The 27372-nt window shown below is 46.0% G+C and overlaps 1 protein-coding gene across 1 annotated transcript in view; it reads left to right on the forward strand.

The window, feature by feature from the left end:
- Positions 1–2941: 2941 nt before the first annotated feature.
- The window catches only part of RPS10 (ribosomal protein S10), a 34914-nt gene continuing 10483 nt past the window's right edge, over positions 2942–27372 (forward strand). Inside the window, exons 1-6 of the mRNA XM_068918640.1 lie at positions 2942–3063; positions 4071–4220; positions 4712–4883; positions 8371–8448; positions 8865–8920; positions 25488–25598. Of these exons, the coding sequence (XP_068774741.1) occupies positions 4071–4220; positions 4712–4883; positions 8371–8448; positions 8865–8920; positions 25488–25598 (567 nt within the window). The 5' untranslated portion in view covers positions 2942–3063. The remainder of the gene's footprint in view (positions 3064–4070; positions 4221–4711; positions 4884–8370; positions 8449–8864; positions 8921–25487; positions 25599–27372) is intronic.

Consider the following 27372-nt stretch of genomic DNA (forward strand, 5'->3'; position numbering starts at 1 on the left):
CTTATTCCTGCCCCAGTCAAAAAATTACAGGGGCTGAGCCTTTCACGGAAAGGGCCTCGTCCCGTCCTGCTGAAGATGCGAAAGGACCAGAGAGGATAGAGAAGAGGATGCGGCGTCTCCACCCCGTCCCAGGGACGGCTCAGTGCCGGTGCAGAGGTTGCCGAGCTGGGCTGCGGGTGGCCCAGCTGCCCTCAGATCTCCTGGCTGGGGTAATCCGGGGTGCAAAAGGGTCTTTGCACGCCTTCAACAAGCCCCAAGCCCTTTGCTCGAGCACGTGAGCCAGGTCAGGGAGCAGCGGCAGCTCTCCTCGGCAGACCTGCGTGTGCGTCCCACGTTTTCCCCACACCTGCAAGACCCATCCTGCCCCCAGGATCCCAGCCAGGGCTTTACAGCCCGGCTCCAAAGGGCATCGCAGGTGTGTCGCTTCCTCCTCACCTTCGGCTCTTCCCTGCACCACCTGCAGGAAACAGCAGGGCTTATTGCAAGCGCAGGGCCACCGCAGGCCTTCCCGCAGCGATGCTGTGATGCAGTGCTAGGCACCATCCCGGGCTTGCCGGGACGGCAGTGGCTGTCCTGCAGTCAGAGCAGACAAGCAAGAGCTTGGAGATTCCCCAGGAGGTGTGCGCATCGGGTGCTCCCCTTGCCTGCCTTGCTCTCTCCTCCCTGTGAAAAGAGGCAACGCTCCGCTCCGCTCCGTCGGCTGTCTGTGCTCAGGAACACCTGCAGAGGGCTTGGGGATGCTCGCGCGGACAGCATCTCGCCTACGCTGAGGGGTGGTTTGCGATTCGCTGCGGCGCTGCCTTCCCTGCTAAAACCTATTCTTGCTGGCTTCCCCTCGCGGCTTCCCCGTCCCAGCGCTGCCCTTGTTCCTGCTGCCGTTTCGCTCCCAGGACCGATGGCAAAAGCAGCCGAGCCAACGCCGAGAGCGTCTGGAGACCCCGGCGCCGCGCCGGGCGGACGCGATAGGGATGTCTGCGTGCGGGGCAGGGGCGGCGGGGCAGGGACCCGCGGCCAGCGCCCTGGCCGGAGCGGGGCTGGCAACGCGCCCCCAGGACGCTAATCCCCGCCAGGGTGTGCAGGATGATCCCAGCAATCTGCCTCCACCGTGAGAAAAGGAGTCGGCACTGCAAATCCCATCAGGCCCAGACACGTGTGACCGCGGGGGTCCCCGTGGGCCAAGCTGAAGAAGGAAAAGGTGCCGCTTCTTTTCGGATGCCGCAGCAGAAACACGTAGCAGCATGCGGAGCTGCCACGCACCGTCGTTCCTCCCTGACCTGATTTAAAAACGGTGATTTGAGGGTTTTCCCAAACTCTTGAGATGTCAAAACGCTCTGCGGAGACCCACGGGCTGCATTTTACGGGGTCCAGCAGCCGCTGGGACGTGAAGCTTCGTGCTTGTTGCTTTCCGGGGCCGGGGTTGCCAGGGCTGGGAGAGCAGCGCCAGGCCCTGCGGGCGGCATCGCTAGCAGCCGCTGGGAAAGGGACCCTCGTGATGGCATTTCCCACGCACGGGCTGCTGCCGGGGGAAGGCGAGCGAGCCGCGACGCAGCTGGTCTCCAAGGCCCTTTCCGGGCCGGAGCTGCTCGGCGGGAAGGTCCTCGCCGCGAGGCAGCGCGCCGGCGTGCACCGTCTGGCGAGGCAGCAGCTGGCCGGTGCGAGGACCTGGGGGCAGCAGCCCCCCCCCAAGGCACGGGCTGTATTTCTTTACTTGCTCGATGAAATATTTAAAGGCTCCGTTAAATGAAGCCCTGCCTGGTTTTGCTGGGGAAGAGCTGTTTCTGTGCCGGGAGGCTCTTCGCTCGGGCACCCCGCGGAGGGGGATCAGAAAACTTCCCGCAGCCCTATATCCAGGGCAGGTTTTTGAGGAGGGAGATTTGGGAAGACGAAAAAGGGGGCAAGCCCCTGACCGCCCCGGCTGCCCCCTCGCGCCAGCGGGCTGTGGGGGATCCCCGGGTAAGGCGGCGGTGGAGAGACGGCGATCAGGATTTGGGGCGTTTGGCGCAGATTTGGAGGAGGGGGGAGCGGGGGCGGCTCGCCCACGCTGGCATCGCCCGCGAGCCTGCGTCCGTCCGGCCCTGGCGCGCCGGGCACGGCTCGTCATCCGGATAACAGCAGCTCCCTCTAGCGCTGCTGCCGGCCCCGGGTGGCCAGCCTGCGCGGGGACGCGCGCCCCGGGTTTCTCCAGCCGGCAGACCTGAGGGCAGCCGGGGCACCCGTGGCCTTGCCCGCTCCATGCACTGAGCGCCCCAGGCCTCTGCTGCCCAGCGTGCGGGGCCGAGCGGGGCCCTGCGAAGCGCAGAGGGGACGGACGTCCCCTCCCTCTGCCGGTGCCTGGCTCTGCTTCCTAGAGCAATAACGGGATAACGGGCCGGGATAACGAGCTGGGATAACGCGCTGCCTTCCTGCCAGCCACCTCCGCCCCTTCTCTGTCGCGGCGACCTGAGGCCTGGAGGCAGGCGGCCGCTCCGCTGCCCGGGGGCGACAAGCGCAGGCCGAGCCCAGGGCTTCGCCGCCGCCGCCGCCGCCGCGCTCCTCTCTCCTCGTTTCACGTGGAGGAAATCGGCGCACCCGTTATCGGGACGGGACGGCGGCTGGCGAAGCCGGGGCAGGCGGGGAACATCAGAAACGCCCTCCTGTGCCAACGCGCCCCCAGCTCTGCCCCCCCCCCGCCCCAAATGCACAAAACGCCGGTTTGGCCCCCAAAAGAGGAGTGCGGTTCGCTCCACGCGGGCTAGGCCTCGCGCCGTGCTGCCCTCTGGGCGTCAGGGGCGAAGGGAGGAAGGGCTGGGGAACGCGGGGGGATCGCGTGGGGCAGCGTGGCGGGGAGGGCCCGGGGGAGCAGGCGGCTCTCCGCGGCCAAACCGGCCCCGCGGGAAGGGGGCGCGTTTCCAAACAGGCACCGCCGCGGACACCCCGCTGCCCGGCGCGGCGGGGGCCTCGGCGCGCCTCCCTCAGGCACCGCCGCGGCCACCCGCCGCGCCGGGGGGGCCTTTCGGAGGCCGGAAGCCGGCGCTCTGCGCATGCGCCCTCCTTTCCGCTCTCGGGCCCGCCGCCGCCGCCACGGTGAGGCCGCGCTCCGGGCTCGCATCGGCCTCGGTTCGGCGCCATCCCGGGGCGGCGCTGCGGGGCCGCCGCTGGGCAGCGGTGGGACCGCCGCGGCCCGGCCCCCCACGGGCGTATTTCCGGGCTGGGGGGAGCCCAGGCCCCTGTCTGCGGGGCGGGAGCGGCTAGGCCGCAGGGGGGGGCCCCGGGGGGGACCGTTACCGGAGGGCCAGGCCTGGGCCGGGGCTCCGGGGCCTGGGCCGAGGCGGCTGCTGGGGCGGCACCCGGGTCCTGCCTGGTCCAGCCGGGGCGGGCGGGCGGCTGCTGCTGCTCGGTAGCTCCGTGCCGCTGCCAGCACCGGGAGCTCTGCCGCTTTCCTCTCCGCGGGAGCGGGGAGGAGCTGCCGGGCCCGGAGCGGCAGGAAGCGTCGCCGGGGTTGAGGTGTCGCCAGCCGGGGGTGCAGTCGCTGTGGGGTTGCGCTGGGCCCTGTGCGAAGCGGGTGTGCTGCCCGGCGGCCCCGTGCCCGTCCCTGACCGGGGCACTTGAGAGGATTCCTCTCCTCCGGGGCAGTAAGGGCAAGTTAGCAACAGCAGCGGGGGAAGTGTCGTCGGGTGCCGAGGATCTAAGGTGTAGCCGAAGCAGGCAACGCTCTGAGCTGTGTCCTTGCCCCGTGCTGGTCAGCTCCTGTCTCTGTTCTGTCTGACTGGCATTAGACAGTTCACAGTCTTTACTACAGCTGTGTGGCCTCAGTTTAGCCTTAAAGAGCAAAACTTGGGACTGCTCTGTTTTTCTCCCCAGTAAACACCCAGTAAAGCAAAGGGAAAGCACAGGCAAGATCTCACATATTCAAATCTAGCTCGGAAAGATCTTCTGGGAGACAGTTACGTGCATGGTTTTACCTAACATTAGGCTTTTCATATAGATTTAGCAGTGTGGTTATTGTATTCCTTCTGGTAGACTTTAGACTCATGAACACGTTTAGTTTCAGTCAGCAGAACTTAACTCTCTACTGCCTATCTCCTGTTTAGATGTTGATGCCCAAGAAGAACCGAATTGCCATCTACGAACTCCTTTTTAAGGAGGGAGTGATGGTAGCCAAGAAGGATGTCCACATGCCCAAGCATCCCGAGCTAGTAGACAAGAATGTGCCCAATCTCCATGTCATGAAAGCCATGCAGGTACGGGGGCCAGGTTGCCCTGTTAGGGCTGGGCTGTAAAGCCAGCTGTGATGTGGTTGTAGGAGTTTGTGTGTGGCATACGTATGAATAAACATCGCCAGATATTGCAGTTTCTCACCTTGTTGCAATTGTTTTCCCATTTTCCTGATTACTGCCACGTTTCCTGTTTCCTTGTTTTATTGTCCTACACAGACTGTTAGGAGACTTTTCTTTTTAATTGGTGCAAATCCGTAGCCCTCATTTTGAAGCTATGATTGATATCTTTGTGTGTGATGATCTTAAATTTTCCTTCGGAACGGGAACGTGAGTGATGCTGTAGTTGTGCGTTCTGCATGTGAACTTTTACTTATTTCTGTTCTGTTATTCCTCGCTTGTTGCTGATAAGCTCTTGTGTTAACAGAGAAAAATATTGGGGGATGGCATTGATCAGAGATGTTAAATGATAAGACTCATACACTTAACTAAAAAGTAACTGAGAACTCTCTCTCTAGTCTCTGAAATCCCGTGGTTATGTGAAAGAACAGTTTGCGTGGAGGCATTTCTACTGGTACCTGACCAACGAGGGCATCCAGTACTTGCGCGACTACCTTCACCTTCCCCCTGAGATTGTGCCTGCAACCTTGCGCCGCAGTCGCCCCGAAACTGGCAGACCACGGCCCAAAGGTAAAGTGTGGATGAGACGTGACTACCGTGTCTACAGGAGAGAGCATGTAACGAAGTTAGGCCTGTTGCTATGGCGGATAGTCAGCTGAAGTTGAGCTCCCGCTGCAGACTGGTATGAATTACTCTGATTCTTGGATTCATGAACATGTGTAGGCAAGTAGAGACGTATAGGTTTTATTGCTTTGTGTTTGGCACTAGTGTGATGGTTACTGACTACTGAAAAGTTAGAGAGGGCTAAAGCAAGCTGTGAAATGGAATGAAAGACTGAGAAGTGCTTTGAGTGTGGGACGTAGCCTTTCCACGATAAGTGACTTGAATTACTGGGAGCAGGCCTGCTGAAACCTCAGCCTGTGGATCTAGATGGTAGCTAGTGCCCAGGTTTCACTGAGGTCCTGGATAGATGATGTCTCTAGTTAGGCAGAAGGCTTTTTGAAAATCATTCTTGTCTTTTGGGAAGAACCTGCCACACATCGCTGTAGTTCTCCATCGGGAAGGCAGTGTATGGGTTGTCTGTCTAGTCCAGCAGATAGAGAGAACGTTGTCTCTGGTTGAGTTACGCTTAGAAGAACTGCCTGGGGGGCTGTTGTGTAAGACTTCAGTAGCCTTGCCTAGGATTGCCAGTGCGTGGAACCAACTTGCTTTTCAATGTAGCACACAGTGGCCTAACACTCAGTGGATGAAAGCTGAAACTGACGAACTGTAGGTGCGGCATATATTTCAAAGGAGTATTTGTCTGTGGCACCTTAGGTCTGGTTGGATGTCTGCAGTGCTGGCTTTATCGTGGACTTTTAACACGCTGTTAGACAAGTCAAGTCCTTAAAGCTGCCTTCAGTTTTACAAGTTTTCAACAAATGCATGTAGTATGTTTTATTTGTAGTTCTGATTTTTCTTGATGGGTTTTCCATATCCCAAAGAGAAAGGGAGATGCTAGTCATGCAGACATATCTACCAGTGTTGACCTCTCAAATTGCCTGCAGCTGCCTCTTCACAGGTACCTCCTTGTAAAATGATACAGTGTTTCCTGCAAATATCTGAAACGTATTGCCAGGAGGTGTGGTTTTGGGTTGCAAATAGCAGAATCAAAGAATCATGTGGGGATTGCAGGCCTCCCTGTTTTGCACACTAGGTAGAAGGTGCCCTTTTCCCTCTTGGGTACTTGTTTAATGGCCTAGGAATAGTTTAGGAATCGTTTGGATATCCTTTTTGATGGACAAGGTTATATAGTAGTACAGTATAAATTAACTTCAGAAGAATGTGATCAAGCCGCCATGTCCTTCAGTTCCGTTCTGAAAATGTTACTCTGTTCTAAGGTAATAATTAGAGGGGAAGGATGGTTACATCGCTTGTATGCGTTTGGAAATGGTGCGTGAAATCCCTTCTGCTTTGTTTTCCTAGTTTTTTGTCTAGTAGCAGGAATGCAGCACCACAGTGTAGAGCACAAATTGTAAAATGTCAGATTGTCCGGAGGGTCTTTGGGGTGACCAAAACTTCTGAAACCTGTTACAGAAGGGAGAGAGAAAATTACTGCAGCCATGGTTGGCAGAACAGCATTGCCAGGTCTCTAGGGCTACGAAATGTTACTCCTCTCGAGGTAGGAGACAGTGGGTCTTTCACCTTACTTGTGTGGAGTTGCCTCTTCTGTTTACAAAAGATGATGTTGTAGGATGTCGTTCTACTCTTAAATGAGGGCTCGTTCGGTGAAGGGGGAGCCTGCATTACAAAGCTCTTTCTGATATGTAGTAGGAGTGTATTCTTCACGCTTCTGGGCTACGTCATATCCCAGTCAACAAGTACTGGACACCGCGCTTGGGACAGAATCTGTGTCGGTGTGTGTGTATGTGGTGGGGGAGTTCTGCCTGTAACTCCTTTAACTTCTTTGTCAGCCAAACAAAACTGTAGCATCTCCTGCTTCAAAAGCAAGAACTGCATTGAAATAGGAAGATGATAGTTTATTTGATCTCCGAGGAGCATTGGAAGTTATTACATGTAGTCTTTAGAAGCTGTGCTTATCCAGTGAGCTAAAGAAATTGCATATCTAATAGGAGGGTGGGACTTAGTTCCTGGCTAAAATTTGCTTAGGGTTTCTTGTTGTGAGGAAGCTTCATTTACAGCATAATTGCCAGTGACCTCATCCAGAGCATATCTTACTGGGGTTAGTTGCTCTGGCTGCAGGGCTTGTCTGTTGCTACAGTGCTACAGACTGTGGACTGGGTGCTGTAGATTGGGTGCTGTAGACTGGGTTTCTCTGTGGACTGGGTGCTGTAGATTGCAGCAGAGTAGGAGTCAGAGATGTGTGTGCGGAAAGTGGTGCAGAATCCAAACTTCCAAGTCTTGCTTGACCTTTTTTTTTTTTTTTTTCCCCCCCTTTGGCCTTTTCTGGCACTTTCATGCAGTGCTGCCAACTTTCTCAAGTAAGGCTTGATGCAAAAGTTGGAACGTTTAGTCTAAAGCAGATTTTAGACCACTGTGTATTTGACATTTGCAGTTTGTCTGTTACATGTGTAATTGAACTGTTAGAAATGAAGGATGGACAGATAGGGAAAAAAAATCCACTGGCTAGGGAATGTGCTATTACAGTTTAATCTGACAGAAAAGAGGAACGTAGAAGCATTTGTAGGATAAATTAAATAATCTCTTGGCACATCTGTGCATAGTGTTTCTCTTTTGTTTTAAAAGCATCTATTATAAGAACTGATTTTGTATGGGAAAGCTGGTGCCTGTAGCGTAAATCAAGCCTACAGAGAAAACACAATTCATGTGTTTCTGCAGCTGGTACTGTGGTGTGTCATACAACAGCCAGCCTTTATTCTGTAGTACTGCTTGAGCACAAAGACCTTGATCTGGTGCTGCTGGAGAGTATTTCATCACTGGTAGTCCAGGGGAACTCCATGAGTTGCACAGAGGCTAGCAGTCCACCAGATTTATTTCTTTCCTACAAGCGTTCTGTCCAATATTAATCTGATGCTACATAGGTAATCTGCTCTTCAGTTCATTAATCTATTCCATTTTGGAGGATTTGTGATACTGATAGTGTAGCTGTGTTTTAGGTTGGGATGAGAATGTCATGCAGTTTGTGGCTTAGCTAAGGAGGAGCTTGTCATGACATGACGTGAACATGACAAGTTCCCTGTATTTCTGGGATTTGGGGGTTTCTTCTTCATTTTTGGCCTTTGTTTGAAGCAAGTGCTGTAACTGTGTTGGCCAGTAGACTGTTGTTGAGATGGTGCTGTAAATCCAGTTTTTGACATTATTTATAGCTTCGACCCAAGTACAAGTTTATACAGTGAAACAGATTTCACTTTTAAAGTGAAATTTTCCCTACAATATCACTTGCTTACATTTATATATACTAAGCTGTCTAAAGTGCAGCTGTGCTGGTAGATCTAATGCTTCAATGCAGTTTTTTGCCACCTTCAAATGCAGGGTCGCACACAAAATGAGTTGCTTGTATAAACAGTGTAATTGATGTAGCTTTTTTTGCTTACAGGTCTGGAAGGTGAACGCCCTGCTCGTCTTACTCGGGGAGAAGCTGACAGGGATACTTACAGACGCAGTGCCGTTCCGCGTGAGTATCTGTCATGTTGCTGTATGAATATCGGGCTGAGCTTGCTGTTTGTGCAGCTTATCTCTCTGGGAGATTTGCCTTCAATATTGGCCTCTTTTCAAGGAGGAAATGGGAAAAAATAGACTTTTGGCATAGCTTAGCCGTTCACACGACAGAATTGATCTGTATCTGCTTATGGATATGCCTTTTATTTTAACTTACCAAGCTGAACTGGAGTTTTTTCTGGGGTGGGTTTAGTAACAGTAACCATCCTAGTGGGTTTAGTAACAGTAACCATCTCAATGGTGGCTGTTTTTGTTATATTTAGCCTCCTTTTTAGTCTCCTTTGATTGCAAACCTTTGATTCCAAGCAAGAGTTCTGCACTTGGGGAGTGGCTTCTTTGGTCTGTAGCTCATTCATCTCTTTCTCTTTCCAGCTGGTGCTGACAAGAAGGCTGAGGCTGGTGCTGGAGCAGCTACTGAATTCCAGTTTGTAAGTATTTCTGTTCAAGGCTTGCTTCCTGTGTTAACCCTTTGGGTAGGGGACACTGGATAGGTCATACCTGCATGCTCTTCAATACGGTGCTTATCCGCTATTCCATGCTGGGGTTAGGTATTTGGCGCTGATCCTCTCAGGGAGGCCTGTGACTATTGTCCTTTATGCTGAACTTGTTTGCTGCACTTCTGTTGGGGGAACGAGATGATGGTCTCTGCTGTGACAAGAATCCTGCAACACGTTTGAGAAGCATGTTGCGATCTTTAGAGGAAATGCGTTATTTTATGCGTTAGCTGTTAACGCGTGGAAGGGTTTGGACATGATGCACAGAGTTGGCGTAAGGTGGGTTGGGTTTGTTCTTAGTCTCGCTCTTCCAGTTACCCTGTGTCGGGTAGCTAGTCTCAAAGAGATGAGTTATGTGACACTTGGAGCAGGGGGTGCATATGATGACTTCTAATGCTCTTTCTTTTCTGTTGCAGAGAGGTGGATTTGGTCGTGGACGTGGTCAGCCTCCTCAGTAGAGCTGCTTATGTTTTGTGTATAATAAAATAGGTGAAAATGTCACCTGGGTTGCATCAGTGTGTGTTATTTAAACACAGAAATCTAATGTTCATGTAACAAAAGAGGTGACTCAAATTGCTAGGTGATGGGAAGTTCTTATAACCTGTTTTCTAGTAACTTTGGACTAGAAAACAGGTTATAAGAACTTCCTAGGTTTGCTGATGACTGATGTACTCGCTACTTTGCTAGTGAGTAGAGGTGATTTATGGAGGAATGAGGAGCCTTGGTTCATGGCATCACTGAAGTGCTACGGGCAGTTTTTCGACTCTGTCTAGGAAGATGCTCGTTTCTAGTAATGCAGTGAACCTGAGCTGAGAGACTGTTCTATATTGTAGACAGAAAATTCAACAAATTCAGCTGTGTTAGCCTGAGGCTATCACTGAATCAGACACAAACAAGGCGTGCAGGTCAGCATTTCCTTGTCCCCATTCTGAAGTCACTGTGACTTCAGATAATTAACTGTGAATTAAGAAAAATAGGGTGGTTGTGACAGCCTCTGCTGTCTGGAGCTGAGGAGCTGGGAGTGGGAGGTGCAGCACAGACCCAGGGTCCTCTGCAGTATGCATCCTACCAGTAGATGTCACCTGCAAACTAATAATGGGATAGATGCTAATTGGGAATGGTTTTCTGCTGCCTGGTAAATGATATTTTGTTCTAGGGCAGCCTTAATATCACAGAAGTGCTGAACACTGGAAGATGAAGTTGGATTATAACCCAATGAAAAAGAACTGACTCCAGTTCTAGTTTAGGGGGGAGGAAATAATGGGCATGTGATTTTTCTGATTCTAAGGGAATTTGAACTGTAGGTGTTAACTGTCACTTGGGGGAGATTAGGTGTTTCGAATTTTTATTTTAATTAACTCTTCCATCTGCCTCTGTTGGAATTTGTAGATTGTGATTTAGCCAAACATAATACAGACAAAACTGCTGAATTCCAGAGTACTGGATTTAGCAGGGTGCACTTCACAGCCTAGTTCTTTGTGGCAATGTGCATTAAAGAAACTTTCTCTACGTTTTACTAGCGATATTTTTGACCTTCTGAGTTGTCCAGATCTGCTAGGGCTTTTCATTCAAGGTTCTGCTTATTTTATCTTACACTGTAGTGTGTAATGCTTATACACTACATGCTTATACTTGCTACTATGCATTTATAATCGTGAATCTGTTTGGGAAGCCTGTGTTGTGCTCAGCAAAATATTAAACCTCATGTGAAGTTAAGCAAAATCATGTGGAGTACTTAAGGAAGCATGTGGCAGCTGTTACTAAACACTGAGTAACGGTGGGGTTTTGTTTTTAAATTTTTTTTCTAAAAAAGACATTTGTGTCCCTGAAGGGAAGATCCATGTGAGTGAATAAGGATGGCTTTTGTTAGAGGGTGAAGAACGTTAGTCCACTTAGACTCTTCCACAAAGGAAATGCTACCACCACTTTTTCAACTCTCTTAACTACTTTCCTCACTCACGAATCTATTCAGCCTGGGACTGGAGCACTGTGCGGCAATGTGAGGTGGAGAACAGATCCCATCCTCATCCTTTCAAAGCTCTTTTTTTAGCATTAGGGCATCTGAGCTGATGGGGTGGTGGGGTCTGAGAAGCGTGGCCATTAGCGATGTCTCCTCTCTGGATAGTGCCTCTCCTGGATGCCGTCTAGTGGGATCCACGCTGGGCAAATGGCAGTTTTACTGGACAGACGCATGGAATCACAGGACGGGCCTGATATCCTCCATTTTCAACTACAACTCCCGTTGCAGAGAGGGAGACCAGGCTGAAGCTAAAACAATACCGGGCAAATAACGGTTAGAGAAGTACTCAGATGCTTGCCAGGATGTTCCCGCTCTGAAGCGGTCAACTCCTGTTTGGGCAGATTCCCCCTTTTTACCAGGCCGCGGGGCAGCGCCGCCGGGCTCCGCGCGCTCACGCGTGGTGGCACCCTGTCCGCTTGAGGTGACACTAGAAATCCAAACCCAGCCCCCTATTTGTAAAAAGGAGGAAAAAAAGGGGGTGGGGGGGCTTTTCTTGGCTTTTTGCAGCTGATGGCTTTTCCCCAGAGGCAGTTTTCGTGCCTGCTGCTCGCAGTCCTCAGTGGCTGCCCCTGTGAAAACGGGCCGGGAGGTTGAAGCCTAAAATGGCCCCAGAAGGGCCGTTGGGGAAGGGCCGCCTTCGACAAGGCGCCTGTTTCTGTGCGAGCCTGAGGCCGGGTTTCTGCCCTGCCGGGGTGCAGGCGGCTCCGTGCTGGGGCCGCCCAGAGGCGGTGTCTCGGGCAGGGCAGGGCCTGGCCCCGGGGTGCAGCCCCCCCCGGCCCGGCCGCCCGCACCTTTGTTCTCCTCAGGGCCGTGGGGTACAATGGCCCCCTTCCCGCCCCCTCGGCGCGCTCCGCTACTGGCGTAAACCGCCCCCCTCTCCCTTGCGCAAGATGGGCATTCTTCCCTGCTCGGCGTCTGCGCGCTTTGCGTAGAGCCGCTGTCAAAGCGGGAGCCATGTGCCCGGCAACGCGGAGCGCCCCTGCTGCCTTGGCGCCTTTTGCGTAACTGTTAAGGCACCCCGGCACGCACCCGCCCAGCCAGCGGCTTACGAGCCATCGCCTTATTCTCCAAGCCCATCTACGCCGCGCTGCTGGCGCAAAGCTGCTCGTGGCGAGGCGGAGGGAGGAGGCGGAGGCGTGGTGGCGGCGGTGCGACGAGGGGTGTGGGGGGGAAGCGATTCTGGAAGCCGGATTGCGCTGTCTGCGTGGCGGGCGCGCCGTGAAGCGGCAGGGGGCAGCCGCCGCCTCCCGCGCCCGGCGGCCTTACGCCGTTTGCGCAGCGTGCCCCAAGATGGCGTCGCGGTCGTCGTCGTCGGCGGTGGCCGGAGCGCTGGCAGCGGCGGCGGAGCGGCTGGAAGTGAAGGGAGGGATGAGGCGGGCGAAAGGCGGCAGCGCGTAGCGGGTGGCTCCCGGCCTGCGGGAGACAGAGAGAGGCAGAGAAAGAGACTCCTGCGGGGAGGCGGGTTCCCCCTCCGTCCCCCCCGTCCTTCCCCCGCCCGCCCCTCTCGGGAGCCGCGGCGGGTCCTTCCCGGCGCCGCCACCCTGCCCGCCCCCGCCGCCTCAGCCCTCTAGGCCGCGGGCCTCGCCGTCCCTGCAGCCTCGCCCCGCCGCCCACCCACCCCTCAGAGCGGAGGATGATGAAGCTCAAGTCCAACCAGACGCGCACCTACGACGGCGACGGCTACAAGAAGCGGGCGGCCTGCCTGTGCTTCCGCAGCGAGAGCGAGGAGGAGGTGAGGGGCTGGGGCTGGGGGGGGGGGGGCTGCGGCCTCCTGCCTGCCCGCGTCGGGCGCGGCCGGCCCCGGGATGGGGATGGGGACGGGGGTGGGGGGCCGGGGTCGGTGCCCGGACACCCCCGGCTCGGCCGGCGGCCCTCGTGCTGAAGCTGCAGCTCGCGGAGCGCTGCGGAAATCTCCCTCTGGGCGCATGAAAACGTCCATGCGAAATTATTATATCTCCTCCTCTCCACCCCCCCCCCCCGCCGCCGCCACTTCCCCCCCCCCCTTTCCATTTCTTTCTACTAAACGTGAGAAAAACGCTCAGAGCGAGAGGCTGTGGCTCATGGGATGGTGGAACAGTCTGGTAAGGAGCGTTGTGGCGCGGGATGGGGTTTGGCAGTTGACTGGACCAACCGCGCTGGCAGAACTTCAGTCCAGCACATCACATGAGATGGGAAAGGAAACCTGACCTTGGATTTATAAAAAGAAACGGGGATAAAAGGGGACTGATGGAGTGCCAGAAGTTGAATGTCCAGAGAGGCTTGGGAGGAAGTGGGAATTAAAGGTAAATTGGTTAGTTCAAGAACGGCTGTATCGCTAAGTGGTTGTATTGTGAACTTAAAAAGAGAAACTTTACTCAAACGTGTGTTTTCGTTATCCTTTTTTAATATGTGCTTACATGGGATTGCAGCGCTTGCAACAAACTAGGCTGCGAGTCTTTTTTGCATATTATGGGATCACACATACTGCATTTCATTTGCTGGTTCCTGAATGGCTGTACTAAAGTCTTTGTTCTCCTGATTATCATATTTGTAGCTACAGGAAATTGGAAGGGAATGCAGACAGTTCACTAGAGGAAAGTAAATTAGCATACTGTTCAGTTATTATTTAACATGGTAAAGGAGGCTTAACAAAACCTTTATAGCTGCGCTGTCATGGTGAAGAGTGTCAACATTTCAAGTAGAAGTGGTTTGAAATGAAAAACATATTTTAAGGCAGCTTTCATCATAGCTGGGCCTTCTTATTGGCTTTTAGGAAACTTATGATACTTTGAACTAACTATAAAGAAGAATGTGATCATATTGTGTAATGATACTGGGACTAATCAGCCTATGTAGTTGAAGGCATCTGAGATTCTGATGCAATTTTACCCAATTTATTAGGCAAGTGTGGCAATTCTCAAGAATTAGATGTTTGATTACAGTATGGTTAAAGATATAATAATGTAACTTGAACAGCTGTGTGATGCAATCAACTTTTGACTAGTTGTTAGCCTTTATTTTACAACTCTTCAATTTGCAGTGTCATACAGACTGCAGCTTACTTCATGACAGTGGTCTGTTACGTGTTCTGCCCAGTGGGAGCTGATGTTCAGAGCTGGCATTGGTGACACAAAGGTTTGTTACCGTGCAAGTTTCACTATATTGATCTGAGAATTTAGTTTAAATTGTTTAGTTTTGTTTAAGCTTTAGTTTTAAAGCCTTTGTATACCTAAGCAGTGGGGCTTGTAACAGTTTAAAGTGGATTGAAAATTTAATTTAATTTAAACTGGTGGAACTTCAAATTTTAGGTTATAGATAAGACTTTGAATAGAAAATTCTGTTTCCAGTTTTCAAAAGTAGGAGTTAAGAACTAGCTGTTTCACTGTGCGTAATTGTGCCTTGTCATTTCCATGCATCTGTTACAGAGGCTGCAAGTGAAGCTCTCGAAACTTTGTGTGCATCAGGATAAGATAGGTTCTCACCTGAGTATCGTATTTTCAGTTTAATTTTGGTTTCTGTTAGTGTTTGGCTTGGTGTGTGATCACACCAGTAAAATCAGGTAGTGTGTTGTATTGTGCTGTGACGTATTAAGGTGCACTAATTGCTTTGTAAACCATGCAGAATGTGATACAGACTGATTTCCTCAGGTATGTGCATGTATTTGTGTGCTTTTTGTAAGTAATCCACGGAAATGGTGAAGCTATGAATTAAAGTCTTATTTTATTTTGGGTTGGCATCCCAAGGGCAATGCACAGTCTTCCAGGCACCATTACTTATTTATGGTATCTATATAGTTTATGTATAGCTGAAACTGTATTTTACATTCTTATCTGTGACATACCTACTATGTGAAGTGGACTTTTTCCACAAATACATTTAGGAAAATTAGTATTAAGTGATACTATGCTAAACACACATGTGCCAGAATGGACTAATTTAAATTATGCTTAATTAAGCAAGCAGGAAACCTTGATTTTATTTATTTTCTAATTATTTCTTAGGCTGTTTCTCCTTTGTTGGTATTTAAACTTTGGGAGAAGTTTACTAGTCTAATCATATCACCACTTGGGCTTTTTTTGATAACTAGAAAGGTGTTATCTGTATATATTTAATCAATTATATAACTTAAAGTGTCTATAAAAGATCTTTTACGTTTTGTTCTCATAGAGAATATTTTTTTGTGCTACTGATATATTTTATTATTGATTCTTTCAATTTAAATGGAAATTGAAATCTATTTAAAGGATCTCCCCAGGGAGAGAAAAAGAACCAAAATATAGTTAAAGATCTGTTAAAAGTTTGCAGTTTAAAAAAAAAAAAAAAAAGCTAAAAGCATGTTTTGATGTAAAATTTGCTGTATTAAAGTATTATTTGTTTGTATGACTGGCTGTTTTTGGTAGGACTGGCTGGTTTTGGTTATTGTTTTCTTTTGAGGATTTAGAAATACTGCGTCTTACACTTGCACATTTCTCCTTTACTTCCCACTGTGAACTTAAAAAAAACAAGTTTTCTTGTTGAACAGCCTATCTTTGGTTAGGAGTTAAATTCACAAAGAAAGGGGCTTGATTCTTACTTCCCTGTTTCTTTATATGTTAAGTGATTAGTTTTTCTTCTCATACTGCTAGAGGTTGCATATTTTCTGTGTATTGCATTTGGAAGCTGCTACTTTTGGACATGAAAGACTATGGAACATTTTTGGAAGACCAAATGTTGGGTGAAAAGATTTCTTTGTTACATTTGCCTTTAAAAAGCTGTAAAGGGAGAGTTCATTTAAACATGAATCTCAAATGGGGAAAAAAAAAAGTGTCTTAATTGGCCATATGTGAAAAACCTCTATCAGTGTTGTTTCATAAACAGCAAGCCAGGGTAGAAGAATCTCTTTGAGCAGGAGGGAGGACAGGGGACTCAACAGGATAATTTCAAAGAGAATGTGAGCAGACTTCAAAGAACCTTTCAGCCATAGTTAGAATACCAGAATTGTACTATTTTCACCTTTTCAAGTGGATGAAACTCCTAGGATGTTTGCTGCCTCTGAAAAAGTGGAGAAGAAGAGCGTGCAGATTAAGAGAGATAACAGGATACTTAGGGTCTGAAATCCTTTATTTTGTTACTGGTGATGTCAGTGACTCTCAATATTGCTGTTACGGTGTTATTTTTAAATAACACAAGTATTTTTTTTGTGTAGACCAGCTGTTTCCATGAGGAAATGTTCCAGAAATTTTCACTAATGTCTTACTATCGTGGAGCAGATGGAAGCGTAATGGCAGCATCTCTGTGTTTTATTTTAATAGAAATAAAAAGGAGCTGTTTGGCTTTAAGGCCTATACTGGTGTAGCTACAGGTTTAAACATGCCTGCAATGTATCTAGTGAAAGGACGACCTGCTCGTTAACATCTCGTATTTTCAGAGACTTTTGGAGGAAATGCTTCAGAAAGAATAGAATCCAGGATTGGTCCTCTTTTCTTAATTGTGAATGAAGTCTAAATTAAGATGAGGAAACAACTTTCACGCCGCGTCTGGTGAGCGCTCAGGCTCTGTAGCTCTACGAGCGCGCCAAGCCAGTACTGTCACCAAAAGCTACATTTATGTAGCCACACAAGAGCCTCGACTGGGGAAACTAATTGGAGTGCAAGCTAACCTTTTTCTTCTCGCTTCTGCTGAGTTAGTTTTAAAAACCGTGGTGTATTTCTGAAATTTTAACGGTAATCTGCCACTAACCTGTGGATCTTCCCCTACACGCTGATGATCACGCAGTATTCCTGTGGCATGCTTTGTGCATGTGCCTCAATGTAAAAATGATATTAGCTAAAAACACTTTTGGCTCTTTACCGTGTGGAAGTGAGGAGAACTCAGTGTCATAGGATCATCTTGCTTTCTGTGGAGTATGGTCTCAGAATCACTGTTCTAATGGCTCGGCTTGACTCTTCGCATTCCCTTCAGTTACATAAAAAGTTTGTGGTTAAAACCAAATACGTTTCTCCCTGTCTGTTGCTAACACATTACCACAGCTACAGTAGGATATGGGCCAATTTGGAAGTGGTTCTCTTGTTTTTGCTTCTTCTGTCCCGTTCCCCTGTGTAGTAGCAAATTTTTCAAGAACAAGAGTATATAAACTTTTGCAAAATCTAGCTTTCATCGAAAAAGTGGTTTCTAGCTTTTCCTCAAGGCAGCCTTCATAAACAATTTTACCAAGGATTCCATGGTCTCTTGTACTTTTCCAAACTACAAAAGCATGAAACTTTTAAAAATTTCACTTATTTTACTGGGAGCTCTGTAAGCTCTTGTCAAACTGAAGAATTGAGTCCGTTTTGTTCTGCTGCAACTCAGCAAAAGCAATGAATATAGGGGGAGAGAGTGAGACTGTACTGAATTTGTGCATTTATTCAGAAGGACCCAAGAGCAGTGGCAGTTCTCTTCTCCTCTTCATAGCAATTCTCTGAAACCCCTTTCATTTCACTGTATGTGACTAGAGGCTGTGGTACCTTTCCTTTCCTACCTAACCTTTCTCTCCTGGGCTTCTCACTTTTTTTTTTTTTTTTTTTTTTTAATAACTCATGATCTGTTCCCTGAGTTAGTTCCTCTCACTGTCCTTCAGTCAAAACTACCACGATCAGTTGGGGGCTGAACTCAACTGGGCATCACAGCCGAAGGACTTAGCAGCCTTCCCCAGGCTATAGGTGAAAGGCTGGTCTCCAAAGGTCTGTGAAAAACAATTCTTTCCCTTCTCAGTGGAAAAAAAAAAAAGACCATCTGCTTAGATTTTACGATATTATTTTTAAAATAAGGAATTTGATCTTAATTTAATGCTAGTTTGCACACCTCTGTGATGGGGTGGGGGGAGAGAAGAGAAAATGAGCATGGCGTCCCAGAAAAATTGGGGTAGAACAAATTTGAGAAATTTGTAGTTCTACCTTATGAAGAGTAAACATCACTGTTCAAATGCTACATATAATATCTGGCAATTAGGAAGCAGGTACTCACTTTTTTTTTAAGCTGTAGTTCTTTCTTAACCCATCTGAGAGGCTGACTGTGCAGACTAGTCAAATATCTTTCAAATTTTGTATATATTTATATCAGGATTTGTGTCTCTGTAGCTGCCTTTGCTGCACAGTCAATAATGCACACTAACTCTTTGTTCTAAGAAATTTTATGTTAACATGTAGAATTTGGAGGGATACGGTTACCTGCTGCGTAGAATTTTCTTTTAAGAAGCTTCAGATGGTTTGAGTTTTATTTTAATTCTTACTGAGTTAGGTGGTTGCTTTTTCTTATGTCAATAGCATATTTTGATATTATATGTAGGATTAACTACTTATGTTTGAAAAGCTTCTCGAGTTTTCATGGCTGTAGGTGTTTTGCGTGCTTGATTTTTGTGAATAGAACATGTTCATCAAAATAGCTTATGTATGTTCATGTTCAGAGTCATTCGGTCGGCGTAAAAAGAACAAAATACTCAATTCCTTTCTTTTTCTTTTTTCCCCCCCCTCCCTTCTCCCTTTAGGGAAAAAAAGGCAGCTTTAAAAGCTAACATTCCTTCTGGAAAAAGTCTGCCTCAGTTGTGTAAATACTGGATGGTCAACAAACTGGTTTTGACAGGCAAAATAGGTTATCAGTTTGGGGGTCTTTCACTGGGAGTGCCCTTGTTATCAGCTCTTTGCTTCTTAAAACAAGTGGCTGCTAGTTCAGGCATTTCAGCTGTTTTCTCTGTTTTGTCCCTACTATGAAAGGCATGTTGCAGATAATTTTCATCCTTATCTAAAACATAATTTTGATAGAGGGAGAGGACTCTTGATTGTGTTTTTCTTTGGTAAGAGTAAGCAGTCACTCTAAGATTACAAGAAATCTGTAGTAACAGTAATATGACCCTTGGTATTTTGAGGCGAGAGTAGCAGGGCAGTATGTTAACGATTTATAATTGTTCTGAGAAGTAGTCTAAAAAATGACATTTTATTATTATTTTTCTTTCTAATACTGTAGGTGTGATCCAAATGCTTTAAATTACTTTATTCCAGTTCAGGTTTTGCTCCTTTTTCAAGACTTAAGCTTCCTTTTTGTCAAGTTCTGCTGCACGAATAATTCCTGTGGTTTCTGTCATTAATTTGCTGTCTCCAGTTGCTACCTCCTGCATTGTAAGTTAAATCACGTTATGCCATAGAACAATGTGTGTGTCTGTGTGCAAAAATAACATTTATCTAAAAATATATATATGTATATACATACATATAAAAAACATTCAGGAACAATACCACTCCTGTGAGAACATGCTTTTCCTGTTTTGGTTAGGATAGCTTTTTTTTTTTTTGTGTCTTGCTTTTGAGATTGGGTATGTTTCGGGGGTACTCCTGTTAGCTAAATACATTGTCATGTATAAAGCTGGCAATAACCTTGCTGACCAGGAGCTGCCCTTGTTGCTATGTGCTAAGTTCGTAACATGCCCTGAATAGCAAGAGGGTGGGAGAAGCCTTCCTGTAAGCCTTGTACTTTCTGACATGCTTGTTCAGACTACTGTGTTTAATAGTTTGGCAAAAATGCATGTTTTGTCATAGTGTAATTAAGGCTGTGTTCCTGGCAGATAAATTTAAGAGATTAATTTTTGTCCTGTCTTAAAGAGAGTTTCTTTGCTCCTCCTGTTCTTCTTGAACTCTATTTGTCAGCGCATGCGTTCTTATTGTTTAAAGGTGGTTTGATGCAGCCCAGCTGAGACTGCAGTTTTGTCAGATGGCAAAGTGTAAGATACAGTAACAATAATATATTGGGATTGTAAGAACATTTGTTAACTTTGAATAAAGCATAAGAGGTCTTTATTATGCTGGACACAGAACTGTATCCTGACTGGTCATAGGACAAATCGGAAAGTCACTAGTACAGCTGAGCTCCAAACTCTTGAATACAGAGACTCTTCTTAAATTGAAACTTTCAAACAAAGACAGATTGTACAGGCAAAAATCATTGAAGTCAGCCATCTTCTGCACCAATCTCACTAAAATGTGTTCTGAGAAGTGTTGTTGCGGGCAATATTCTGATAAATAATGATAGAATATGAAATGAATTTAAGTGTCTGGGAGTTCATACTTCAGTAACTATTCAAGTACATGATTTTGTGACTTAATATTTGGTAGAAAATATAAAAGAGAATGCAGAGTCTATTGTAATAACAATCAACTTTAGGTTAGTTTGTGGGAGTAGAGTGTTCCTTGGGACAAATGGACCTATTTAACATCTCACTTGCTGTCTCTTACCAAGTCTGTCTGCCTGCTTGATCGCCCTTAGCCTGACCTGCTTGGGTAGGACTGTCTCTTCATGGAAGTCTGGAAAGTAGAGAGCTCATTTTTGAATAAGGTTGTAGCCTAGACTCTAATAACGCTGTAGCCCTTTTAGTCTTCACTGTATTGCTTCAATGGAGCATCTTTCTAGAAATCCTGTTCCTTACAATGTGGCTACTGATGTGATGAGGGTTTTCTTGGGGTTTTCTTGCTTGTTTGTTTAATCAACCTTTGGGAAGAACCTGGGAATCGCTTGGTGTCTATTCTGTAAACTGAGAATTCATTCGCTGCTGTATTCTTGGTTGTCCAGTATTTGCTTTGCAGAGCACTGTTATTTCTGGAATAATTACGTGAATAAGACTTTTAAGTCAGTAAATAGTTTTAAGGTCAGTATTGTGTATCAGGAGGTACCCAGATTTATCCTGGTGACAAACTCTTTTCCCTTTTTCTAGGCCTGCACAGGGAGCAAGAGTGGCTGTTGAGGTAGTGTTAGATGTCTCAGCATGTGTTTCCTGTCTCCTCTAGGGAAAAGTTGGTAGGCTGTTCTAGTCTGGTTTGTTTGTTTGTATGCTTCTTTGAACATCGCCTACCATTATGGCTACATGTAGCACTGTTTAGGAGCCCCTACCATAGCCTTAAGACTGTGTATTTTTCTAACTTTTCTCATTGTTTTTGTGTATGAGCTACTTCTGGGTGGCCTTTTTCATTGCCAAAGAGACTTATGTTGCTGATTTCCCTGCTTTGAAAAATGCTATGCTGTCTTTCAAATCCTAGAAAACAAAACTTGGCCACGTGATGTGATACCTGCACGTTTTCCAAAACGGCTTTGCTCCAAAATCTGGCCCTCAAATCCCTAGTAGGCCAAGAATTTCTGTAACCATCTTAAAAACAGGTGCTTGACAAGAATAAGAGGAATGTTGGGCACCAAAAAAAAAAAAAAAAGAGGACAGTTTTGGATTGCTGTAGCTCTAGTCTCTAAGGCTGTCAGGTAGAATTATAGTTGAGTTGTGCTAGGTGATGTGCGCAAATACTGACAGTGTTGCATCTTAAAAAGACTAGATAATTCTTCCTCTTTTGTTGTCTCAGTTCTGAGAAATCTGTTATTCCTTTCTCTCTGCTTTTAGGCAGATGTGAGAGAAAAGTCATTTTTGGTATATTTTTTGTGACTGTTTTGATTAAATTGCTTTGCTACATAAAACCATTCCTTTAAAAATATGCTAACAGAGTTCATAAGTAAAAAATCAGCTGTTGAGGGCATAGGAGCTATTAGGTGGTCCTTTAAAAAAGTGTACTCTTTACTTTGTAGATTTCAGCTATATTGGAATATGTTCAGTCTAATTAAGCAATTGAATAACCCTTTTGTCACGTCCCTATCAGAAATATACTGACAAGTTTTGCAATATTAGGAAGTTTCCAAACAGTAGTACCTTGTGATACAAATTTCTTGACTACCGCTTTCCAAACGCACTGAAGATAAGTGTTGGTCAAGGGTTAGGGATATGCAGGTGGGGAGCTGGATCTGCAGGACGCTTTATGTTGTAAAATAAAAGGTATAGATGTCAGTCTCTGTCTTGGCTTTTTTGGTGGAAGTTAGTCTTATGCGATGTCATGGGTTTGTTCTGAAAATTATTGTTTGAAAAGAATTCTGACTTAAATGTAGCAGTACTATTACACCACTTTTCTGTAAGGAACCTCAAACCCTATTCACCTGATATCTTCCCTTCCTCAGGTAATTCATGTCCACTCATCCCGCTGTAAGGGGAAAAGGTTTCTGTTGAGGCGTGCATTTCTTAGGTCCTTATCTTGGATACAGTATTCATGCTGTTCCTCCCAAATACTAATGGTTTACAGAGAGATGTTCCTTTTCAGTAGATCTCACTTTATTGGTTTTGGGGCAGTTTGTAAAATATTTAAATAATGTTTTTCTTGTGAAAGTATAGTCTTGGATTATAATGACTTTTTTTACTTGATACCTTTGAATGTCTTGCATGTATTGGGGCACAAGACTTTTTCAGATATTTGGTTTTTAGAATGCAACAATGTCTCACCCTCATTTTGAGCTAGGCCCCTTTGTCTTGTAAGAGCTCATTGGTAGCAATATCCTGTTTAAAGTTGTTTTAAAAGAATGACCTTGTAGGGCATGTTTCCTGCTCTCTCTTGATGGGATTTCCTTTTTATTAAACAGGAAATAGTCTGATTACATGAAAGTGTGAGAATGACAGGTTTTTCCTTCCCAGTGAGGGTTGTTCATGCTAATTCCATTTAGAGTAGTCTCAGCTGCCAGAACTGCTGGAGTTAATTCATGTTGCCTAAAACTGTTGTTTACACGTAAAAGTTTCACACTGGTGCGTTGCTAAAGCATTGTCTTGATCTGAACCATCAGCTAATCTTTCATTTAAAAGTCTTTGTATAGTGATTCTGTTAGCAGATACATTTTTTTTTCCACAAGTGGAAGATGACAGGATTCAGTGATTTGTAGCGTGCTCTGCTGATATTCAAAGGTCTGCTTCTGTTTTGCTTTGGTTTTGGTTTTGTTTTGTTTTTTCCCCCGGCTCTCTGTATTGAAATTGGAAACTGCAGAGATGATGCTTTCTTACCTGACAAGAAAACGTATACTTGCAGCCTCCATTACTTCTTCTGTTAACTTTGTCCTCAGAATCACCTGTTGACCTGAATTTAGGAATTTCGATCTAAGCGCTTCTGTATACAATACTGGTAATGAATCAGGATAAAGTAAATGTACTGTAACAAAATAGGAAAAGATACTGTGATAAATTACACAGGCCAACTTAGTGCATTGTGTGCTGATCCTATAGGGGCCAAATATTGACTTAAAGCTAGAGGTGGTTGCTGATGGTGGCATTAAAACCCCTCTGCCGCTGGCTAGTGTCCGAAGTTTACATTCCATATTTAGACCTGGCTGGCTGATCCAGTTTCATACGGACTGGATGTTTTGGGGAAAGGAATTTTGCCTTCTCCTTGAAGAAGGCCAAACGCCATGAGATGTTACTATAATATAAATGCTATTCCATTTTATTCCATAAGCCAGAAAAATGGTCAGATAGTTAAGTGTTCCCATTAGGAAACTGCAGAATTAAGGTAGTCCATTCAGCTTAATTCATTTCTAGTATGCATTATGACTGCCTTAATAGATAAATTGGGTAGTACTCAGGGGTTGACTTGGTGCTTCAAATGGTGCTTCATGCACTGCAGACTTGAGATGTAGGTACTGACTGAAGCAGGAAGGCTTTGAGACATGTTTATTGGTAAGATATGCAGAAAATTGCTGATTAGGGGAGTGCAGACACTTGAGAACATTGAGTTTCGTTCCAGACTTAGGAAAGGTTAGACCAGCAGTTGCCAAAACGTTTGTTGTCACCCCTCTTCAGTTTCTGCCTTGAGTTTTGCTGCTCCTAGTTTTGAGAGCTGTTGTTAGGACCCTTGCACGTTATCTCTGTCTCCTCGGCCCTGTGTCTCTAGTCCGTTGGCCACCACCTTTTTCTCTGTGCGTGGTCTGGGTGGCCCTTGAGGAGAGTCTTGTGTTCTTCATTCCTAGGTCTGTGCCTTATGCCATGAAAGACTAGTGCCTTTTCTTTTTGTGTGCAATGAAAATGATTTATGTTCAAAATTAGCATGTATATTTTTGAGACGGTCATGGTGAATATAATTAAGGTTATTCTGACCATATTAACTATGCTGCTTTGGAATGTTTGGCTTTGTGTTAAGGTTTTAATGTAATTTCATGTTAATATCTACATAACTTTCAATGTAGAATAGCAGAAAGGGAAGTTTTGCAGAGTGGTTGGTTGGCAGATAAGAATTTTCAAAAAATGGAGAAACCCTGGAAATCTTAAGCTTGCTTTTGTTGCAGAAGTGTGATTTAGAATCCTGTATGTAGGTTTTCCCTTGATAATTAGCGCAAATCTTTTAATATCCCACTAGAAAATCAACATTTACACAGTAAAGCCTGGGATTTTATTGTCTTGTACAGTTTAACTTTGAAATGCCTGATTGAAACTGTTACAGCTGGCCTGTAACCTAATTGGACTGGTATGTTGGAAAGTTTCTGGAGCAAGTTGCTTTGGCTGTAAGCTTTGTGCCAGTGAAATGATGATGTATAACATGATGACTCTAGTGAACAAGCTTTGCTCAGAGAGTTGAAAAACGGTATTAGTTTTTAGTTTCTATCTCTGCTTATGGATCTATTGCAGACAGATTTAATAAGCACAGGGTTGAAGTTTTCTTTGGGAAAACTTTCAGCCAGTTGAGATTGTGAATTAGCTTTTTTCCAAAAATGACAAGCAAATCTGAAAACAAAGCAAAAACAAAACTATAAATAGCAGGATTACACTGGAATAAAAGGTGTTTCAAGAAACCCGCCCAGAAAACATGCTTATGGAAAATTACTCCTATGGAATTGCTTGAATGTGGTTGAACCATTTTCCAGATTCATTAACAGTCTGTTCATCTGTACAACTTTATCATAGGGTTTTTAATTAAGTGGTTTAATTAAATTAGGCTTTTTTTTTTTTTTTTTAATACATCTCATTGGAGTACCTAATCTAAAGCTAAGTAACCAAGTACTGGTCACAGAACTGAATTCTTTGGTTCCTGCAACATAAAAAGAGGCAGATGGGAAAGTTGGGGCCCAGCCTGCAAATCTTTGTTAAAATAATTACAATTAAATATTTCAGTGGGCAATTACCTGACTTGTATACATTATTAATGTGACTGCAGAGGCAAAGAAGGCAAAAGGTACCAATAAAGTTAAATTCAGCTACTTCTGTAGAGGGTGGAGGCTGGAGGTATCAGCTTTTATGCAGTCTTACATTGTGGTAGCGTGTCCTGAAGGGTCAAGCATCTGTAGCGCCTTTGAGTACAGCAGTGGGCATTTACAGTATAAGTATTGCAATGCTGTATCAAATAGCGAATCATTGTTTTGGTATGCATAGGCATAGGCTTAATTTATTCTGCTACACTCTGGAGCAGTGAGAAGGTAATGGTTGAAATAATTTGGAGTATTGGAGTGCTTTCACATAGTTGCTAAAAGTTTGCGCAGCTGCCTGGAAAGGGCTCGGGAATATTGTCGTGGAAAACATGGAGTATTTTCAAGGACTTGCAATGGACTAGTTGTGTTTGGAGATATGCAAGATACAAAGAGAACTTCTGCCCTGAAGAGGGGCCCTGCAAGAGAGTATTGCCTTGAGTTTATACATCAGCTGTGCTCTACCCTCTGCAGGTGCTGCTGGTTAGCAGTAGCCGTCATCCTGACCGATGGATTGTCCCCGGGGGTGGCATGGAGCCCGAGGAGGAGCCCAACATGGCTGCTGTGCGAGAGGTCTGTGAAGAGGTAAGTGTTCGGCAAGAGCAGGAGCTCCCGGAGCCGCGCTGGGGATTGTTAGCCAAGGCTCGCTGCGTTTGTTTGCAGTGTTCTCTCTTGTTTTCCTCGAGGTGAAGAAGAATTTAGGGTCGATGGTGATCTCCACATTGTACGTGGGAGGGAACCTGCAGTTCTAAATAAAGACAGCAGAGGAATGTAATTAAGGTTCTCATTCAGAATGAACTTTTCCTCGCCTGGTACCTTTAACTGAAGATAGTTGAAATTAAACTCTGATCACTTCAATACATATGATGATGCTCTCAATTCTATTATATTTTTATAAAGTACAATTTAAAAGAACTTCAAAAGACAGCTGTGTTTTTGTGCAGCTAATAATTGAGTAGAAGACAGAAATAGTACCTTATGAGCCATTGAACGCGTTCCAGAAATAGGGATGTCGATATGTTTTGGTCCGCTACACGTTTTGAGTTTTATGTGAATACCGGAAATTGACCATAAGAGTTATCATAAGCAACAGTTCCTGTGTGTTGACGCTTTTTTCTTTTTCTTCACTTGAAGCTGTTTCAGAAAGGGGATCAAACAGCAACATACAGATTGATGAACTGCATGGAGAAGGCCTTTATTTCTTTCAAGAGCTAGATGTGGGGGTTTTGGTTTGTTTCCTTTTTTAAGGAAATTAAAGTTAACAGCAAATGGAAGTTGACTGTATCTTATGCAAAATACATCTTTAGAACTCACTTCTGAATATTACTGAAATGGAGAGGTGCTTGGGACTCGGAAACAATTAAATGATCGTATGTGGATGATCAAATGGGTTCACAGTAATGTAAGATGGGATTAAAAATGCTTTCAGGAGGGTTATAAATCCGTGTGCCAAAGAACAAAAATCAAGAGCTAACTGATGGGAGTTGGGAGGAAGCTTCTCCAGCACTTGCTTTATTTAGTTAATTGTCTTGTATATGAAGCTTTTCCCTGAAGTACTTGAAAGTACCTGCTGTCTAACAAAATGTTGGACATTGGGGCCTCTGGACTAATGCATTGTGGCAGATCCTGTGTCATGTGTTTCTCTTTAGGTGTTTTCATAATCTAGCAGTTTTTCTGGAAAGATATCAAAGATGTAAAATCCAAGTTTGTTTTTAAGTCACTTTAGGTCCCTTCCGTACTGGGGATTACTGCTTTCATATTTTGTTTCCAACTTATAGTACAGCTCCTGCTTTTTTAATAGCTCAGCAGTCTTTCAAAATACATTACCAGCAAAAGTGAGTTTAACCATAACAATAGAAATATTTTCAGTTACAGGGTCCTGTTTTACAGCCAAATCCTTACTAATAATTAAGTTATTTAATACTGAAGTCAAAGGTTCATTCAGGAGATGCATGGCTTCGCCTTTCAAATCCTTAAAATAAATCTGCATCGACCCTCCCTTTCTCAGGCAGCTCAGAGCCTTGGAAGAGTTGCTCTCTTTCCATGACAGCTCAGTGGTTGAAAGGAAGTCTTGGCATGGACTCGGTCTGCAGTGAAGAAACTGGTTTGGGCTGGCTGAGATAATCCCCTCTCACTCAGCTGGTGTTCCCTCGCTCACGTGGACTGGTGCCGAATGAGAATGTAATTCAAACCGTAGCAGCCTGGCAGGGTTGAGCCATTCCCAGTGAAGTACCTATCTGCTTGAATGCTGCTCAACAAACGGTAAACATCAAGAGCCACAAAAGCGGCAGGATTACCGGAGCTGCTAACCTCTATGATACCCAATAGTATCTTGATGTGCATGCATCGTCAGGAACCG

The sequence above is a fragment of the Struthio camelus genome, chromosome 24 (genome assembly GCF_040807025.1).
Source record: "Struthio camelus isolate bStrCam1 chromosome 24, bStrCam1.hap1, whole genome shotgun sequence".
In the NCBI taxonomy this organism is placed as follows: domain Eukaryota; kingdom Metazoa; phylum Chordata; class Aves; order Struthioniformes; family Struthionidae; genus Struthio; species Struthio camelus.